Source organism: Sinocyclocheilus anshuiensis, unplaced genomic scaffold (assembly GCF_001515605.1).
Source record: "Sinocyclocheilus anshuiensis isolate Anshui unplaced genomic scaffold, SAMN03320099.WGS_v1.1 scaffold283, whole genome shotgun sequence".
In the NCBI taxonomy this organism is placed as follows: Eukaryota; Metazoa; Chordata; class Actinopteri; order Cypriniformes; family Cyprinidae; genus Sinocyclocheilus; species Sinocyclocheilus anshuiensis.
In genome coordinates, this window is record NW_015549605.1 from 244,109 (window position 1) to 265,305 (window position 21,197).

The 21,197-nt window shown below is 38.2% G+C and overlaps 1 protein-coding gene across 4 annotated transcripts; it reads left to right on the plus strand.

Moving 5' to 3' along the window:
• The first annotated feature begins 469 nt into the window (after window positions 1-469).
• Window positions 470-15,419, plus strand: LOC107658795 (liprin-beta-1-like). Of its 4 annotated transcripts, none has more exons than XM_016447442.1 (25): window positions 470-660; window positions 4,756-4,837; window positions 5,604-5,809; window positions 6,436-6,525; window positions 6,699-6,812; window positions 6,947-7,057; window positions 7,685-7,798; window positions 8,200-8,317; window positions 9,100-9,161; window positions 9,596-9,680; window positions 10,114-10,187; window positions 10,540-10,613; window positions 11,007-11,058; window positions 11,480-11,639; window positions 11,726-11,864; window positions 11,950-12,081; window positions 12,169-12,319; window positions 12,416-12,527; window positions 13,215-13,303; window positions 13,577-13,696; window positions 13,788-13,913; window positions 13,998-14,186; window positions 14,327-14,485; window positions 14,615-14,680; window positions 15,093-15,419. In XM_016447442.1, exons 2-25 carry the CDS (start codon window positions 4,774-4,776, stop codon window positions 15,168-15,170), a joined length of 2,685 nt encoding a protein of 894 aa, XP_016302928.1. In that variant the 5' UTR covers window positions 470-660; window positions 4,756-4,773; the 3' UTR covers window positions 15,171-15,419. The 4 variants fall into 4 exon arrangements, with proteins under 4 accessions (XP_016302928.1, XP_016302930.1, XP_016302929.1 ...); XM_016447444.1 differs by having other exon boundaries at window positions 7,685-7,777; XM_016447443.1 differs by having other exon boundaries at window positions 471-660; window positions 11,735-11,864.
• The last annotated feature ends 5,778 nt before the right edge of the window (window positions 15,420-21,197 follow it).

Sequence of the window (21,197 nt, forward strand, 5' to 3'; positions counted from 1 at the left end):
TAAATCTGCTTATAACAAAGGGATATATAGATTAATTAAAAGTTAAATTACAAATTATATAAATTGAATTAGTCTTTGGCAATCACAAACGACGGCGATTAGTCTGAGCAGAAGAAATAAACAGGGTGCACGTGATATGCCGCATACGTTTTAGCAACAATAATTTTATTTAATTTGAATGAGAACATCTAAGAAACTTTCACAGATGTTGAAAATACATAGTGAATAGTTTAATTAGATGATTATTGTTTTGGAATCATGCCTGACCAATTACCTGGACGACAAGCCCTCTTTTTTTTCTATTCTTCCCCACTAATTAAATTTCTGTGGAGGTATTATTTTATTGCATTGTTATCAATCTTTAATAGAACATTGAAGGCTCATGCATGTAAAAATATAAGTTTTTACTGAGTTTTCTGTGGAGGTAATTGATGTTAGATGGTTTTGTGGTTGTGATTGGTTTAGCAGGCGCATGCGCACAACTCTCAACTTGAAGTCCGAAAGTTCTGCCGCTGCTCTCTGAGGAGGAGTCGCGTTCAACTTCATTTGAAAACATTAATATGAGGGACGCTCGCAAATATCTGTTGATTTCGGACACAAACGTCTGCTGAAGGAAGTTTATCATTTCAAATAACGATAGGACTCTCATTACATTAGAAGGTAAGCCATTTACGATATTTGAAACAGCGATTAAACACTGATAATGTGCTTCATCTGTATAGCACCTGAGAGTCGTTTACGCGTTTTAAGATGGTTAGAATGATGTTTCTATGCTTGATTTTTTTTTATTTTTTCTTCTGTTTACTCATTCTTTGTCTTTTTTTCTTAACTATACTTTTAGACTTCAAAGATTTTAAATAAATGTTACATTTTATGAGTGCATTTGTACAAAATCCCTATTTTTTTACTTTTATAACAGATTAACTAGAGATCTATGGTATTTTTGGGCATGAGCTACAGTAACTTTATTTCTTTTTTTAACTTGTGAATGTGTATTTTTGTTGGACAATATCACATTTATTTTCTTGTGAATTTGTGGAAGCTGAATTTGCTTGTGGGTGTGACTTTTGGTTGTGTGAATGAATCCTACATCTGAAGTTGGTCATGAAGTTGGTCGTTTGTGCACACAAAGTAAAGTCTTAACCTGGTGCTGTAAAGGCTTTAAACCTGGAGCTGTGTTTACTGTAACTTCCAGGGTGGAACTGTGGCCTTTCACAGTGGGAAAAGGTCAGCTATGACATCAGGGATTTTGTTTTTAATTCTTCAAATATAAGACCCCAAATTGCTCCCATGCAGGCTTGAAGTGTGTGTCAGATGTTTCCTACCTTGTCCTCCACATGTTTCCTTGTATTAATTTGAGCAAACCACAGACAAGCTACAAAATGTCAGAATCAAAGCATTATCAGTGCAGCCATTTGTTTTTGAAATTTTAATGATGTTTATGTAACTTTGTTGTGATTGGGATAAAAAGGCAAATCAATCATACGCCATGTGATCACATACAGTAAGTGCAGGGTTGAGTCACAGAAGCAAAGTGAATAAGAACACATTTTTGGACTGTGTCGATTTAAGGGCTTTACTGATGGGCCTGTGGGTGTACGTTAGACATAAATGGTTGGGAAACACTGATGTACGGGGAGTGATGTGTCTCTGGTCTTTATCGGCTGACAGCTCACTCCTCTTTAAGAGGAATGCTGCTCAAAAGCACTTTATCAAACCAAGTAATACGAGATATGCTTTTACTTTCATTCAGGAACTCAAAGCAAAGCAAAATGTTCTATGCAGAAATCTTAACTTGCACACTCCAACATACAGCCGAATGATTAGTTGCGGATGGGAATTCGCCGCTAGGAGCTTATTTAATGCAGAGGGCCACATATGTGTCACATCTGTGTGTTTGTAGAGCGTATAGCTCAGTAGCACGATCCGTCTGAGGGATTGGGTGTATTTGGGACGAGGCTCAGCCTGGATAATGGCACGGGCAGTGGGTTGTTTTTCTTTCAGACTACCCCCACTCCATCCCCTATCTCCACATCTGGCCAACGTCAGAGTATGTAAATAAATCAAAACGACTGATACCTTTGTACTGGTAGGCCTGTCTGGACACCAAGCCAGCTAGTCACGACCGTCCCTCCTACAGTGCTTTGGTTAACATCCCTTTAAGGCAATATGCGGTCTGCTGATTTATTGTGTATTTACTAGTAAAACACTTGAATTAATTTGCACGAGGGGCTTGACAGTGCTTTGGCCTGAGGGCGGGATGTACGATATCTATGTTTGGAGGAAGTGCTGATTGTGAAGGTATGTGAGGGGGAGCACACATCTGGAGGAGTTTTTCAGGAATCTGGGAGAAGGGGGAGGTTCTCGATGAAGCTGGTAATTTGGGTCATGGAGTGATTGGTGCATGGTACACACAGGGCCTCTGGCTGAGACAAAATATACAGCCAATTAAGTCAACCCGACTGCTTTTTCCCCTCTTTCCGTATGGAAATGTAATTCCTCAGTCCATTTGCGACTGATTCAAATCTGTTGCGTTTACTACTGGAAAGTATTGTTCAAAAGTGTACTTGGAGCCAAAGATCACTCCACACTATCACGAGGGGCTCACTTTTATCCATATGGTTTTCCGTCCAGGCTTCGTGAAATGGAAAATCAAAATATCCGTGAAAAGAACAGATCAGAGCTGGTTCTCATCAGAGTGGATGGAAACATAACGTGTGTCATACTTGAGCTTAGTTTCTTTTGTTGGGTCAGAATATGAACACAGAAAAGGTATAGAGCACATGAACATAATCATTGGTAAAATATACAGTATATATATATATATATATATAAGACCCCAAATTGCTCCCATGCAGATTATATGACAGATAATCATATATGGTATGAAGGATCTGAGAGTCATATAATTGATTTCTGATTTCATAATCTTAAACTGGTCAAATTACATCCCTGATTAACTCTTCTGAAGTAAGCAAATATTCACTTTCAGACTTTCTATTTGCACTATTTGGAGAAACTGCCAGATATCCAGGGCTTCCCCATAGGAAGTGATGCAGGCAGCTGACTAAATACAGGTCCTTTTCCCTCCAGGGATGTGGAGAATGTTTTCTCTTTGCCAAAAGTAACTGGAAAAGCTGTGGATTTCAAGCTGGGCGGACCTCCACTTTGGCCAGTGTTTCTACAGGTGGTAATGGATCTGAATGTCAGTTCAAATCCAGTAGATTGTAACTTATTTTAGCACTTTCATTCATCATTGAAGTTTCGGTGATGATTTGGTTGATGTTTTGTGGTCAGCAGCTTGATGTGGTCATTGGGCTCTAAAACAGCTTTTATTTGCTTGGAACAAGCGATGTATACAAAGGACTCATTGACCCGACGAAATCTAATATCCATAAACAAAACCTTGGTCTGCTCCTCTTGCTACATAAAAACTGTGAAGTGATGTGGGCTGGTCTTGCCCTTTCTGCGGTCCTCGTTGATCAGATAAGGTCATAATTGAATAGGTTCATGTTAGAATGAGAATGTAGCTTGTTTCTGTGCTCTTTCTCTCCGGGTCGGTGGTAAATGGACAAACAAAGACCTCTGTGTTAGTTGTTGAGAGTTCCAGCTCTCTTGCAGTCTGTAACAAAATTAAGTTGGATACCCCACTGTTTTAGCTTGTAATTGTGACCAGCAGTGTAGTCCTATATGTGATGAGTCAGTATGGTTTACTAGTTGTCCATTAAACAACTGATGTAGTTGTTTGTTTGTATTTTCCCTATTATTTTTTCTATATTGTTTTAGTTTTGATATTTTTTTAGGTAGTTTGCATAGTAAAACTTTAAATTTGTGTTCATCCCACTTTATAGCACCGCTGTAAAATTCATACACATTCAAAAGGGAAAGTATTCATAATGTGAACATTTATTAGAATTTGAAATATCATGGTTAAATAAGTAAATGCAATATAATAAATTTTAAACAAAAAAAATATTGTCTTTGACCTTCCTCCTACATCAGTGTTATTTTAGTATTATTTCTTAATATTTGTAGAATCTAAAGAAATTTAATATTTCTTTATATTTTGTATGAGGTTATTTTTTAATTTCCATTTTTAGCATTTTTTCCCTTTTTGTTAGTTTTTTTTATATTTAGTAAATAATTTTAATATTTAGCTTTAATTTATTTCAGCTTATTTCAGTTTAGTTGCTAAATTAATTTATTTCAGCTTTATTTGAATTATTGGAAATTATTTTAATGGTTTAATAGTTTATTTTTAGTTAACAGTAACAACACTGTCTTGCATACCTTAAGGATTGTGGTATGATTTTTTGTAAACAAATTTGAGCTGCTGCTCATGCATGTTTTGACATGTGTTGTTAAGTGAGGTATAGCCGTCTATTAGATTTAATTTGCCTTGCTAATATAAATTAATTTTGAAATATTAATTCAGGGATCCAACCTGGTGGGTGGAGAAGGGAAGCTTCTGTCAAGATGTAGACCAGTGGCAGTAACTGGCTGGACATGAATCCTGTGGGACTTTGTTTTGAAGGTCTGGAATTCCAAGCATTCCAACGCACAGTGGAGAAAAATCCTGGGAGAATCATGCCATTATCCTACACATGAGTCCTCCCATTCTGCATAGTGGGACAGAAACGCCTCATACTAGTGCCAGACAGGAGAGAGAACATCAGACAGATGGAAAGTAGGATTTAAAAAAAAAAAATGTTTTAGAGCAATGTCCTTGCTTACCTTTAAATGTTACATTTGCAGGTTTCAAGAAAGGTGATCATGATGTGCGATGCGAGTGAAATGTTGGCAGCTGCTCTGGAGCAGATGGATGGCATCATTGCAGGTACAACTAAATAATGAAAAATACTATGTACAAAAATGATTCATTATCATCTTTTCTTTGTTTATTTGCAGTTTTACACAGTCATCAACAGTGTAGTCATTTATTAAAAACAAAAGACTTTTTAGGGTCAATGCACATATGTAAACTTGCAAGGAGAATAAATCTGCACTGTGAGTGCTTCTGCAGATTTATGAGAACTGAGAGTATGCGCAGTGAGTGACATTACAAGGCTTTTCCACTATTTCAGCACTGATGAAATCTAATGCTTATTCAGTATGCGACCACAATATTGTCCATCTCTGGGAACATCAGGGACGCATCAGAGAAAAATGAATGTCTTTGCTTGGAGCAAGAGTGAGTCTCTTGAAGGTTATGCTTTTCCATTCACTCTGTAATTACGGAAGTGGACGTCCCACTGTTTACATCATCTGACAATAAGCCACCCGAGCAGTGTGGTCACAGTCATCCAACCTGTGTTTTGTTTTGGAAAGTGCTGAAAGTAGCTACAGCAAAACATGCAGATTTAAAGTGAATTCACCCAATAATTCAATTTAAAATGAAATAATTTCAGTCATTTACGCACTCTCATTTTCTGTTCATTTTTAGGGAATACAACCACACAGTCACGGTCACACAGTTAAAAAAAATGACACAAATATAAAAATAGAAGTAGTCTATTCGGTTTGTGCACTATATAGCAGTCTATTCAATTGTACATGGAACCCAGTAATTTTGACTCATCCCAAAATTCCTGCACTCGCCTCAGGTTCTAAGGCTATGAATTACACCAATGGCCTCTTTGATTGTCAGTCACCAACTTCACCATTCCTGGGCAGCCTTCGGGTGCTGCACCTCTTGGAGGACCTGAGGGCTGCGTTGGACTTGATGGATCCCGAGGAAAAGGAGAGTCTGCGCAGTCAGGTGTCTGAAACCACAGCTGAGGGTCTGATGGAGTGGCTACAAAGCCGACTGGTGGGTTTTCATCAGAAAACAATTGGTGGGCCAAAATAGGAAGCTTTAATAAAGTTTCTTTTAAAATAATATTTGCATTTTTGCTGAAGTTTTGTAAGCTGTTTGGTGCAAAAATTACTATTACTATTACTAAGGAAAATACTATTGACTGTTTTTCATATAATGTATTTGTCTGTAAGTCTAACATAAGATTTTCTCCCTTTGTGTTTTCCATCCTTAACTCCAGTCATGATTCATCTGGATTAAGCACATTTCAGCTCCCTGGCCCCTTTTTCCATATTTAACCTGAAGCATACTTGCTTTGTGAAATTTCCACTCCTGGGCAGCAAAACTTTCACATGCATCTCATATAGCAGAGTATCATCTGTATGAACCCCACATGACTCACTGATGGCAGCATGTGATTTTCTTTTTCAGGTCCCACTGGCGTTTGACTGAATATGGTCATTTCAGTTCATTTCACTGCATTTTGTTGCCTGTTCAGAGCCTTCTATTTCAAAAATGCAATATGTGTCACACCACACAACCAGTAAATCTGGTGTGTCTATTTGGAAATGTGTTTCCATGTATGTTTAATGTAGAATACAACTACATGTAACACTCTGAGGATTTGTTTATGTTTCCAGACCAATGGCCATGGTTCTGCAGCAGGGGATTTGGTCTACCAGGAGCGCCTCTCTCGCTTGGAAAGTGACAAAGAATGTCTAGTGCTCCAGGTGAGTTGTAAAACCAAGTCGAGAGACTTTGTGGGTTGTGTGGGATTTTCTTGTCCGATTTGAAATTGTGTGCCTCTGCTTTCCTATTAGCTGTCAGTTTGAATGCAGCAATTGTAGATTCTAAATGTCACACATCACACACAACTCAATAAGTATCCACTCTGATCCCCCAGGTAAGTGTTCTGACAGACCAGGTGGAAGTTCAAGGAGAAAAAATAAGGGACCTAGACTCGAGCCTTGAGGAACACCGCATGAAACTGAATGCTACAGAAGAGTTACTACAGCAGGTGTGTGATCTCTTTTATAGGCTTATGTCCAATAACAGAAGTGCACTGCATTTAAGACACATTGTTGTAAGAGTGGTCTGTATTAAAGGAATAGATATCCCAAAAATGTAAACCAATATGTAAATTGTGTGTAGGAGCTGCTTAGCAGAAGTGCTTTAGAGACGGAGAAACTGGAACTGCTGACCGAGGTATCAAGTCTGAAACTAAAGCTAGCTGCTGCAGAGGGGGATTGCAGAGAAAGTGAGGTAAGGAGCACATGTTTGCACCATCACCACTGTGAAACTTCATAGGGCACAGAGTCCCACAAGCCTAATAAATTGCAGTCTCCAGTCATTAATCAGAACCTTAAAAGTGCTCTGAATGCAGAACAGAATGAACTGTACTGACAATCTGAACATTTAATGATATTAAACCTGGCTATTATGGTTTGACCACCCTGTGGTTTCCATAGTGACATTCATTGCTGCTTAAGCCCCTAGCTTTATCCAGCAGAGGGTGAGAGCAAAACACAGGGTGCCAGAGCCATTTCCTGTTATAAAGCTTTTTTTGCCCCGTTTAAGTCCAGACTACAGTGGACCCATTCAGCTTTCTCTCACTTGCATGAGCCCAAAGGGGAGTTTAAGTTTCAGAAACCAGAAATCCACAGTGGACCAAAAGAATGGGCTAGGTTTCCTCTGTGTTAGATGAAAATATAGATTTCATTTAAGTATAACTTTAAGTTCTCAGTTTCAGTGTTTTTTTCCCACTTTGTTAGTGTCTTTGAGGTATTTTTTGGCCTACTCATCCAACAAAACTCAAAAGCATTTAGCATTGCAAGTCACAAAATTCTTCTTAACTCTTTGACTTATAGATATCATGGTCTTTCTCCTTAGGGTCTTTATCACGATGTGAAAGACATGCGCCTTCAGTTGACTTCTATGGAGGACGAGAGACAAGAGTATGAGAGATGTCTTAACTCTTCCAAAGTACAAGTGCCTCATGGTCAGGTGATAATTACACAACATAAGATTAACAGCAGTGAAGTGTAACAGCAAGCACTTGTCTATGAATCACTTAACCACACAGAGAAATCTTTGTGTAGTTCACCCTAACCTTCATGACTAGCCACTGGAATGTGCCAAGCTAATTAACTTTATCCACATGCTCAAATCAGGACAAATTCACATAGCTGGACAGATTAATGAAAAATCATGTCTCCTTACTCTTGATTTTTTTTTTCTTGATGTTTTGTTTCTTGCATACTTTGAAATGGCATTTCCCATTATTTTCTTGATAATGCTATATTAGTAGATAAGTAAATTTGAGCTAAGTAAATCTGGGGTCGGCACATGCTTATTTTTAGTTCTGGAATGTCCTGGGAGCGTTAATTGTGGTTTTTATTGTTTAGGAGGAGTTGTTATCACTACAAAAGCAGTTGGAGGAGAGTGAACAGGCACTTAGAAGACTTCAGGACCAGGCCATGTCAGAAGCTCCAAACACAGAACGGTCACAAAGCAGAGAGAAAGGTACAATATGAACATTCTGCTCTATCAACAACATGCCAAAGTCAATTTGAAATGAAACTAGAGGGGATGCAAAATCTAATTTAAAATAATGTAGTAATGTACAGGAAGTAATTGACTGAAGGTGAATAGGTGCATTGTGGATTACGTATGTAAATGTGAGATTTGATCTGGTTTATTCTAACTTGTGATCTGTAAAAAAATTAAATTATCAGTGTTTTTTTATAATATCTGTTTATGTGTTTTTGTATTCACCATCATTGTTTATGCTGACTGGCATAAATATGGTGGATGAGTGGAAAACGTGACTAGTCGTAGACTTTTGGACTCCACTGTGAAGAGAGTCTCGCACAGACACATTATGCAGCTATTAAATCCACTCTTAAATGCATGACACAGGAACAAAAACATTTTTGCGTTATAAAGGAGAAACTATCCCAGCACACCGTAAGCTCAAGAAAAACTGTGTTGGAATGTATGAGGTATATGAAGGTTTGTATTACACGTCTAGACACGCTTTTTGATTGATGGTGACCTGGTTTTGGCTGTAGACTCCCCTTCTCTTATAACTCTGGTTTGCTAGATGTGCTTGAATTGTCTCACAATATTTATTCTTGACTGCAAATCATCTTTACTTCCAAAATGACGAGTATGCAGTTTCTGGGGTGTTTATTTTAGTGATTCCAGAGACATAAAAATGTATCAAAGGCCCCAGTCTTGTTCTGAAATGTTTAGCGGTTGTATGCCATAAGATATTATTTCTGGAGTTGTTTTTGTGTGTTCAGACATGGAGGTGAAGAGAATGAGGAGTGCTGTTGAGTCTTTGAAGGCAGCTAATGAAGAGAAGGTAACCAATATGATGTCCTGCTATTTTGTTGTGACGATCACATCAACCACCTGCCAGCACACACATTTTCACATACTTTGGTTTCTAATTAAACCATCTCCGTAATCTTTCTAATTAATCAGTCTTTGCCTAGATGTATACATGTAGAAGTAGATCTTATATAGACAGTACCAGTCAAAAGGATTTTTTATATGATACTTTTATTCAGCAAGTGTGCATAAAATTGACCAAAAGCTTCCAAAAATGTTATTTCAAATAAAAGCTATTCTTTTGGTGTAAACGTAATATTTTACAGTATTACTGTGTTTGTGTGTATATATTTAATTTATTAAATAATAATAATATTTTTATCAAAAAGTATAAAATGTAATTTAATTATTAATTTGTATTTCATATGATAATCAATTTTACAGTTTTCATCTGAATCTTTTTAGGATTTGAAGATAAAAGAGCTGCAGCAGTCTCTGATCCGTTTCAAGGGAGTGCAGGATATGGTGATGTCCGTGCAGGCATCAAAAGGTGAGATGTCCTTGGCACATTTTTATGTCGTCTTCTGTTTATTATTTCCTTTTGAGAAAAACGAATGCTCATATTGCAATGGCACACTATAAACAATTAAAAACAATATCTCCTTGACACAAAATGTAAACCTGTTGACTTTCAAAAATCTCTGAAAATAAGTATGCGAGCCTTTCTATTTCTATAAGTTCTGCTATAATGTAAAACCACTTATCTTTAGCAGTTCTCTACATTTACAAGTAACTTGATTCCATTAATATTTTAAATGACATTCATTGCTTAATCAGTACCACTTGTGAATGTTTTTCCTGATGTCTTTATGACATTTAGGCAAAACATTATTTTGATCCCAAGAATATTTCCAAGAAAGCTTGTCTGCATCCCAGTCTAATAGCTTGGCTGATTAATCTTATGACTTGTGCTGTTTTCCCAGACAAACCCAGGGACGAGGACACAAGAGAAGGGCTGTGTGACACCGAGATGGTCTCCACAGAGGAAACTGATGAAGTATGAAGGGTCTTACTCAAACACACACACACACACACACACACGGTTTATGTACACAGGATGTTCCTCAGACTTCCTTTTAGACCCCCTCCTTGCAGTACTTTCATTGTGATGGTCTGACAGAGAATAACAATTTAACCATAACCTTTTTTTTGACGGGGAACGTCTCTGTTGTTTTTGTTTGGGAGCAGCATCCTATGATTTCAGGTCATTTCAGACCGGTCACTGCCTGTTCCTCTTGTCCATTGAAATCTGACTCCTCAGGGAAGATACTTTTTCTCACTGCTGTTCTCTTGCATACTCGCATCCATCAGTGTTGTTGTTGTTGTTGTTGTTGTTGTTTCTCACACAGCCTCAGCTCATTCCATGTTCAGAGCTGCTCCCTGAAGTGACCACACACAAACCTGCAGCTGAGACCACTGACAGGTCTGTTTGCCTACTGTACACTATTATTTAAACCGTTCATACAAAATATATATTGACGTTCAAGCATTTTTCATGGTTGGGGAACAAAGTTGAGATTTAAAAAAAATAGATAAAACTGACTATATTCAAAGCTATATTGATTTTCAGGCACTTTCCATGAATAGAGTACACAATGGGCTTAAAAATGTAACATTATTATTATTATTGTTTTACGAAATTAAGGTAAACATAAGAATTTTAAAATTAACAAATAAAAAAACTGATAAAATTAATCATATCTTCCATATCAGGGATTTGAGCTTTTATTGCTCATTTTTATGACAATTTATTATTACATTATTAAATTTCATTACATTATTAATTCATTTTGATTTCTTCCTTGTGCTTTTTCAGTGTCTCTGAAGTACAGCAGCCTGAAAGGTCTCGTTTGACAAGCAATAATGAGGTACCAACTTAATCTATATGATAAATTATGAATTCGATATGTTAATAAGATCCTGTAAAAAGCTTAGAGATTTGCATATGTAGGTTAAGGTTTCTGTCACTCCATGTTGGTTAAAAACTCTGCTTGCACACAGTAATGTCACTGTTCTCATGTAAGCACAATGGCTCCCCCTACAGCATTTCACATCACCCAAGCCAGCACACTTTACTAGTTCATTGTAAAATTAGATCAACATGAGCCTGACAAAAAGCTCTATTTATAATAAAATGACTTCATAGCTGCACTGGACACTTTTTATAAATGATGTTAATAACTAAGCATCTAATTCGTTTTTAATTAGAACTGTTTAGGCCCAATCATTTGGCAAAACAAAAACTGAAATATCTTAACCAAGAACTGCAACTTGCTTGTAAAATTTTAGGATGAAACCAGTAAAAATGGAGGCTCTCCATCCATCTCCCCGACTCAGCCCAGCTCAGGGGGGAATGAGAGTTTTGGCTCTAAAAAAACACGTTCCTCTTTCGGACGTGGCTTTTTCAAGATCAGAGGCAACAAGATGACAAGCACCGCTCCCAATCTGAGTGAGTGAGGCCAAACACTTTCTGTAAAACATTTTGTATTAAACATTTAATGCCTATTTCTATAATGAATTATTGATTATATATTGGCTTGGCAGTTGAAGGAGAGCGTAAGGGGACTGAGCACTTGGATTTGGCCGGAGTGCAAACTCAGAAGCCAAAAGCATTAGAGAGACACTCGCCTGAAGGAAAGAAGAAATCAAAGGGGATCATGAAGTTATTTGGAAGGTCTTTTTAATGTGTTTAATATATTCACAATAAGCACCAGTGTCTATTAAAATGAAGATATTGACTTTTATAATCCCTGCATCAGAATGAAGAGAAGTCAGTCCACCTCCGACGACCTGGACGATTCTCCAGAGTCAGCGTTTAGTAGAGGGGGAGTTCGAGCCACAGCGGGACCCAGACTGGGCTGGTCACGTGATCTGCAGCGAAGCAATAACAAGTACATACAGTTTGTTTGTTAAGAGTTCTTTCGTTTCATTTTTTTTCCATGCACTTCAACATGTAATGTTGTAAATGTCACTGTCAGCGAGCTGGACAGCCCATTTTCACGCTGGAGTAAAGAGCAGGTGTGCGAGTGGCTGCAGAACCAGGGACTGGACTTGTATGTAAATCAAGCTCAGCAGTGGATCAGCTCTGGACAGACATTATTGAAGGCGTCTCAGCATGATTTGGAAAAGGTCACATTTTCAAATATGCATGCACATACTTTTATTTCTTAAGTTGTAAGGTTAGGTTATTGTGTGTGATGTATGACATTTCTGTCTGTGCTTCAGGACATGGGCATCAGGCATCCTCTACACAGAAAGAAACTGCAGCTGGCTCTTCAGTCGCTGGGCTCCGAGGAGGACGATGCCATGGGTAAACTGGACTACAACTGGGTTACTCGTAAGTAACAATCAGGGTTTTTTGAAATTAAAAAATTTAAAGAGATAGTTCACCCAAAAATGAAAATTCTGTCATTAATTACTCGCCCTCATGTTGTTCCAAACCCGCGAGTCCTTCGTTCATCTTCTGAACACAAATTTAGATTAGATTAGACTGACCCTGCATAGACAGCAACGTTCAAGTCCCAAAAAAGGTAGTAAGGACATTGTTAAAATAGATCATGTGACAACTGAGAGTCATGGTACTCTCCTGAACGTGTGGTGAATACTGACACGGAAGAGAAGAAATGATTGAACGAAGTTGTTATTTTTGTTTTCTTTGTGCACAAAAAGTATTCTCGTAGCTTCATATTACGGTTGAACCACTGATGTCACATGGACTATTTTAACGATGTCCTTAATACCTTTCTGGGCCTTGAACGTGTCAGTTGCTTTGCTGTCTATGCAGGGTCAGAAAACTCTCGGATTTCATAAAAAAATATCTTAATTTGTGTTCAGAGGATGAACGAAGGTCTTACGGGTTTGGAACGACATGAGGGTGAGTAATTAATGACAATTTTCATTTTTGGGTGAACTATCGCTTTGAACTATCGATGTCTGAATACGGTTGATTACAAATGTTATTTGCACCATTACCATTTTATTACAAAGTGCGAGTACCAATATTATTATTCTAATTATCTCAAAGGATGGCTGGATGACATCGGCCTACCTCAGTATAAATCTCAGTTTGATGAGAGCAGAGTGGATGGGCGCATGCTTCACTATATGACTGTGGTAGGTGTCAAATAAATAACTCTAAATAATATAATTACAATTTTAATATTACAATACCTTTTCTTTTAATATATATATTAAAATTAAACTTATTCCTGTGATAGCAAAGTAAAAATTTTTGCAGCCATTATTCTAGTCTTCAGAAATCATTCTAATATGCTGATATGGTGTTCAAGAAAATAATAAATTATGTTGGTAACAGTTTTTGCTGCTTAATTTTTTTTGTGGAAAACACAATACTAAGGTTGAATTTTTCTGGATATCATTGGTTAGGATGACCTGTTGGGACTGAAAGTGGGCAGTGTGCTTCACCATCTCAGTATGAAGAGGGCCATTCAGGTGCTACGCATCAACTGCTATGACCCCAGCTGCCTCCGTCGCCGACCAACTGAGGTAGCACACCCTGCCGTTATACTACCACACTTAGCTCCATTCACTTTGAATACGACTTTGATTTTTGCTGTATTTTTTCCCCTTTGATTAGAATAATCCCACGCCAGCAGAAATCTGTCAATGGACCAATCACAGAGTGATGGAGTGGCTTCGTTCAGTGGATCTAGCAGAGTATGCACCCAACCTGAGAGGAAGTGGAGTCCACGGAGGCCTAATGGTATGTGCAATGGAGCAGACGACATCAAAGTTTCTATTCAAGTTGTTTTTACTCTTTTTTTTTTTTTTTACATGTGTTTCTCAGGTTTTAGAGCCTCGCTTCAATGTTGAGACAATGGCTCTGCTTCTTAACATCCCACCAAATAAAACTCTGTTGAGACGTCACCTTGCAACCAACTTCCATCTTCTGATTGGCTCAGAGGCACAAAGGCTGAAGCAGGAGTATCTCGAAAACTCCGATTACACCGTCCTGACAGCTACAGCCAAAGTTAAGGCAAGTAACTGTGTGTAAGGGTGCCTGTGGGTCTTTGAATGTCACTTATATGTGGAATACAACTGTAAACAGCTGTTTATTAACTTAACAGCATGCTGATAAAGTTTTACCTGTCCTTTACCATCCTCTCCTCCTTTCAGCCAAGACGTCTGTCGTTTGGAAGTTTCGGGACATTGAGGCGGAAGCGACAGGAGGAGATGGAAGAGTATGTTTGCCCCATGGATGTGCAGATGCCTCAGAGCAGCAGTTTCAATAAAGGCCTTTGCGCATACGAGGACAGCTTGGATCAACTGGAGCAGGTATGGACAATTCCACTGACTAGGATGCCATGCAGCTAAAATTGAGAATCATTTTAATTGCTAGTTTTTAATAAGTTTTCTGGTCATAGTTGGATATTATTGTTAGATTGTTTAAATGATGTTGTGCAGATGGAGGACTCTGAAGGCACAGTGCGACAGATTGGCGCATTCTCGGAAGGAATCAACAACCTGACTGTAAGACAACCACACAATATTCCAGCTGTACTGTATCTGCTGTGGTCTCTCTTGTTCTTACCTCAGTTCCTCATGTGTTCTCCAGAGCATGCTAAAAGAGGATGAGTTCTTCATGGAAGCATCATCCCAGGTATGGACAATTCCACTGACTAGGATGCCATGCAGCTAAAATTGTGAATCATATTTTAATTGCTAGTTTTTAATAAGTTTTCTGGTCATAGTTGGATATTATTGTTAGATTGTTTAAATGATGTTGTGCAGATGGAGGACTCTGAAGGCACAGTGCGACAGATTGGCGCATTCTCGGAAGGAATCAACAACCTGACTGTAAGACAAGCACACAATATTCCAGCTGTACTGTATCTGCTGTGGTCTCTCTTGTTCTTACCTCAGTTCCTCATGTGTTCTCCAGAGCATGCTAAAAGAGGATGAGTTCTTCATGGAAGCATCATCCCATTCACCTGAAACCAGCACCATAGATGACGACTAAGATTGTTTGAACTTGACAATAAGTCTGTAGCTGTGAAATTTGAAAAGTTGCAAGTTACTGTGATTTTAGTATGAAAGCAATAAGCTCCACTCACAGTGAAACTCAAAAGAATTACACCGTAAATGCAATGGTATATTAATTCAATGAAATGCTATTTATTCGTTTAGGATCTGCAGTATATACAGTAACTAAAACAGTGTTTATAAGTGTTTGCACCAAGCTAAAAACCAAAGACGACAAATCAAAACGGCAGTTAGTTCTTAATGATTTTTATTGTCTTTCTTTTATACTCTAGGCTATATTCCTATGTGAGTGTTTGCTGCATGTTTTCATCCTTTTCTAGTTGGATGTTTACATAATTTTATTGGGAAGGGAAAACTGTTAATTTTGCCTGCAAAATCTTGATATTGTTATACTATAACCATATCAGTGAATACCATGTACTATGTACTGTTTTATGCATGTGTAAGTCAAAGAAATTCAATTAAAACTTTTTTTTTTTCCCCAAATCCAATCTGTATTTATGTATATTTGTTTGTCTTGGGTTTATTCAAATGGGAGATTATCATCTATGAATCTATAAACAATGGCTAATGCAGCTGCTCACCATCATGCAAAGTGATTCATGTTCATGAAACTGACAAAGCTTAAAAAAATGCATTACAAAAAAGTTCAAATGGGAGATTATCATCTATGAATCTATAAACAATGGCTAATGCAGCTGCTCACCATCATGCAAAGTGATTAATGTTCATGAAACTGACAAAGCTTAAAAAAATGCATTACAAAAAACTAGTGAAACCAGTTTCACAACATATTAGAAGAAATAATGACGCAACAACAACAAGAAAATCTCATAGTCTTTCCATAGTTTCCATGTGAAAGGCAGAAAACTGAAAAACAAAAGTTTCAGGCTAAACGCTCTACACGTCACAAGCGTCAAGCGGATGGAAAACCACTCCAGTTTCTACAGTTCCAGCAGGCTCAAAGTCATCTACTCCCTCCTGTGGTCAACAAATGTATCAGCATTCATTAATTAAAATGACAAGGTTGTCAGTCCTAGATTTAAATTTCATGTATTTTACAACAAATCAAATATTTTGTCACTAGTTTAGCTAAATGCATGTGATCAGCTCTCGATGAAGTAAAACTGATTAAATGTGTTGAACTCAAAAGCACATTGTCAAAGTGTAAACATAAAATACAGAACAAAAGGACTTCCAAGATTCTTTAATTTAGGTAAAAGACTATTTGTTTTTATTTAGTTAAATGAATGTGTACCATGTTTGTTCACAGTTAAACAATGAGATGCTGAAACTATTATCCATGCTTTTATAACCTCCGGATTGGATTACTGTAACTCCTTGGGGAAGTCGTGGCCTAATGGTTAGAGAGTCGGACTCGTAACCCAAAGGTTGTGGGTTTGAGTCTTGTACCGGCAGGGATTGTAGGTGGGGGGAGTGAATGTACAGCGCTCTCTCCCACCTTCAATACCATGACTGAGGTGCCCTTGAGCAAGGCACCGAACCCCCAACTGCTCCCCGGGCGCCGAAGCATAAATGGCTGCCCACTGCTCCGTGTGTGTTCACTGCTGTGTGTGTGCACTTTGGATGGGTAAATGCAGAGCACTAATTCCGAGTATGGGTCACCATACTTGGCCACATGTCACGTCACTTTCACTTATATAGCGGCTTACCTGCCAAAGTTATTAATCGCCTCCAAATGGTACAAAACTCTGCTGCTCGAGCCCTTACATTTAACAAAAAATCTGCACATATCACTCCCATCCTTCACCAACTTCACTGGCTTCCTGTGGCCAAACGTATTCAGTTCAAACTCTCAGTTTTAGTTTATACGGCCAGTCACAGCCTCGCACCTCAATACCTAGCTGAGTTAGTGCAACCATACATTCCTGCACGGACTCTCAGATCTAGCAATGATAACGTGCTTGTTGTGCCCAAGTATAAACTCTCTATGGTGGGTGGTAGGGATTTCTGTATTATAGGCCCTAAGCTATGGAATAAGCTGCCCCAGAATATTCGTGCTGCCTCCTCTCTCCAGACCTTTAACTTAAAACGTATCTATTCACTTTGTTCTCTAAATAACTCATTTACCTCTCTGCTTCTCAATTTCTGTCTGTATGACACATGACCACCTTCTTGACATAATTTATGTTCATCATATGATTGCATGACCTCTTGTTGTTAATTATCTGTAGTTCTTTGTTGTCAACACTTGTTTTGCCTGAATGTCCCCTCTGATTGTCTGGTGTATTTTGTTTGCCAATTGCTTGTATTATTTTGTAGAGCGTCCTTGGGTTCTTGAAAGGCGCTATAAAAATAAAACATATTATTATTATAATGATTTTTGTTGTCTCTGTTTTTTTAAGGACTCAAGCAGCATTTATTTGAATGCTTGATTGGTTAAGGGGAATTCAAACGGATTCTCCAGCTCCCCTTGAGGAGCATCTGGATAGTGAACGCTTCCCAATCCACATCCTGCTCTGAGTCTCTATCTGAACTCTGGATGTGTGATGAGGTAATGGATGGAAGAGGGCGACAGTGAGGAGGCAAATATATCCATAGCCCGGATGTGTGAGGAACAGGCTGGAAAGTGAGCCTAACTAATCTACATAGAAAGACAAAGACAAGCGTCACTTTAAATACAGGTTAAATCATGGCCCACTGACTGGTCAGAGGGACTGATCATAAATACACCTGAATAAATCATGCAAAAAAAATTACCGTTGACATATTATGTAATCTCTAAAATCTCTCCCTGGTGAGCCACTTTCCAGAGTTTAGCTCCAACCTGATTCAAAACACCTGAAGCAGCTAATAGGTTGTTTGCAATCACGTGATTCCTATTAATGTCTGTAGGCTCACTAGACACAGGCAGACAGTTTCTAATTAAAATAAATAAATAAAATATATTTAAATAAGCAGATTATGTTTTTGCACGTTACGAGTTTGTTTATCAGTTTGATTTTGAATAAAAGTTCGTAATGACAATTATGAATGTTTGTACATTTGGTTCTTACTGACATCTGACAGACTTTCAGGTTTGTTAGAAAATTGCTTGAATAAATTGCCCACAGCAGCTTATTTAAAGCAATACAATATAATACAATACATATCATCTTCCCCTGTAAAATTAAATAACAAACACAGCCCACTGGATATGTCTTTCCTGATATAAGGCTCAAACTCAGAATGAGTTAATCAAACTGAGATGAGTGTTGATGAAACAAAATGCTGGATCTCTAGACTACCTTTTTGTACATAAATAAAATCCTGTCCAAAACACCTGTCACCTTGACAAACTCCATGGCTCAGAAGATAAAGCGCTGGGTTTTGAATGTGGTGATCTGAGTTCAAATCCCACTATAACATGTATTTAATTGTTGCAGTAATCAAATCTGTAGCTAAATTTATTGGCTCAAATATTTAATGAAGAATGCAAAACTTTACAAAAACTCTGTGCCTCGCACATAGTGATGTATTTCTCATATTGTGTGATTCATATCCTACAATTGTACTGATGTGATCATTGCTTTTCATCTTATTAAACAAAGCTCTTGATAAAAACCCTGTCAACAGTGACCACAGACTCAGTGGTGCAGGGAGTAAAATCTTTGTGTATTAATCCTGGAGTCCTGAGTTCATATCCCACCTTTGCTGAAATTTTTCATCATATAAAACAAAACTCTCAATAACACCCCATCCAAAATAAAACCACAGACTCAGTGGCACAAAAGATAAATCTTTGCATTTCAGTCTTAGAGACCTGCATTCAAATTCCACATTCGTTAAAGTTTTTCGTCATATAACACAAAGCTATCAATAAAATCCCATCCAAAATATTCAAGAAGCCTGCAGACTCGGTGGTGCAGAAGATAAATCTTTGTGTCCCGAGTTCAAATCCCACAATTTCTGATTTTTTTTCATCATATAAAACAAAACTCTCAATAACACCCCATCCAAAATAACGCTAAGCTCTACAGACTCAGTGGCACACAAGTTAAATCTTTGCTTTTCTGTCTTAGAGTCCTGAGATCAAATCCCACATTCGTTAAAGTTTTTCGTCATATAAAACAAAGCTATCAATAAAATCCCATCCAAAATATTCAAGAAGCCTGCAGACTCGGTGGTGCAGAAGATAACTCTTTGCTTCTTAATCTTTGTGTCCTGAGTTCAAATCCCACAATTGCTGAAATTTTACATCATATAAAACAAAACTCTCAATAACACCCCATCCAAAACAAGCTTGGACTCCACAGACTCAGTGGCACAAAAGATAAATCTTTGCATTTCAATCTTAGAGACCTGAGTTCAAATCCCACTTTAATGTGTTTAATCGTTGCTGCAATGTAGCTACATTTAATTGTACATTTATTTATTTTATTAACATTTAAAACTTGTGGATCAGTGCATAGTGATATGTTTCTAAAATTGTGTGGTTTATATCCCACAATTGTATTGATGTAATTGCTTTTCATCATATAAAACAGCTCTCCAAAAACCAGCATACCTCTGCAGACTGAGTAGCTTAGATGATTAAGCGGTGTGTTTTAATCATGGCGGTCTGAGTTCAAATCCCACTTTTGCTTATGTTCAATTATTAATGATGCTGTTGTTCAACTAAACATAAAAAGACCAACATTTTAACATCACAAATTCTGTGGCTCAGTGGATGAGTGCTTGATTTTCATTTATAAAAGTCAGGGTTCAAGTCCCACAAATACTGCTGTTCTTCATTATTTCAAACAAATTTGTTATTAAAATCACATCCAAAACATCAAACAACTTTAGAGGCTCAGTGGCTCAGTAGATAAAGTGTTAAACTTTCATCTTGGAGACCTGAGTTCAAATCCCACTATTGCTTATGTTAAATTGTTAATGATGCTGTTGCTAAACAAAACTTCAAAAAAGACCAATGCTTTACCGTCACAAACTGTGTGGCCCAGTGGCTGAGTGTTAACCTGTCATTCACAAAAGCCTGGGTTCAAACCCCACACTTACTGTTCTGCACTATTTCAAACCAAATTATTATTATAATCACATCCAAAACACCAAACAGCTCTGGAGACTTGGTGGCTCAGTAGATAAAGCATTGGTCTTTCATCTTGAACACCTGAGTTCAAATCCCACTATTGCTTATGTTAAATTGCTGTCATTAAATCCAACAAAGTGCTCCAAACAACAACTCTTAGTGTGAAAGCTACGATGGCACTAGTGGCTAAACACACGTTGGTTGCGGACAAAGTTACGTTAGAGGCATGGGTTCAAATCCCATCTCGGTGTGTGGGGCTCACACCAAAGACAGAAAGAAAGCTGTGGCAACAGCAAAGTACCTGGGGCGGTACATCCGGGGTGGCAAAGGTGGAGATGACAACTCAGAACGAGACTGAGGTGAAAAAACAGACCGGCTACACAGCCACATGAAACATGGACCTGAAACAAACTGGCTGCGGAGCCACAAGAAACACAGACTAACTGAATAAAGTACCTGGGGCGGTACAAGAGAGGAAGGCAGAGCGTGAGGTGCAGGTGTAGGTCCGGAAAAGAGACAGATAGACAAGTGGGCTGATGAAAAGGAGGAGCGGGGGGGGGAAAGGTTCTTTTTTTTTTTTTTAACAAAAAAAACCTTACTCCTTAAACCTGTAGCAGAGTGGGGATTTGAACCCAGGTCTTCTGCGATGGGCTCAGATCTCATGCCACAAGCTCTGACTGCTGAGGACCTGAAACAAACTGGCTGCAGAGCCACAAGAAACACAGACTAACTGAATAAAGTACCTGGGGCGGTACAAGAGAGGAAGGCAGAGCGTGAGGTGCAGGTGTAGGTCCGGAAAAGAGACAGATAGACAAGTGGGCTGATGAAAAGGAGGAGCGGGGGGGGGAAAGGTTCTTTTTTTTTTTTTTTAACAAAAAAAACCTTACTGCTGTTTAAACCTGTAGCAGAGTGGGGATTTGAACCCAGGTCTTCTGCGATGGGCTCAGATCTCATGCCACAAGCTCTGACTGCTGA

Excerpts from the sequence above, each read along its gene's own strand:
- LOC107658795 (XM_016447442.1), top strand. The coding sequence starts at position 4,774 with ATGATGTGCGATGCGAGTGAAATGTTGGCAGCTGCTCTGGAGCAGATG. Across the intron at positions 12,320-12,415 it reads CTCAGCATGATTTGGAAAAG|GACATGGGCATCAGGCATCC; the intron begins GTCACATTTTCA and ends TCTGTGCTTCAG. Across the intron at positions 13,697-13,787 it reads TCCGTCGCCGACCAACTGAG|AATAATCCCACGCCAGCAGA; the intron begins GTAGCACACCCT and ends CCCTTTGATTAG.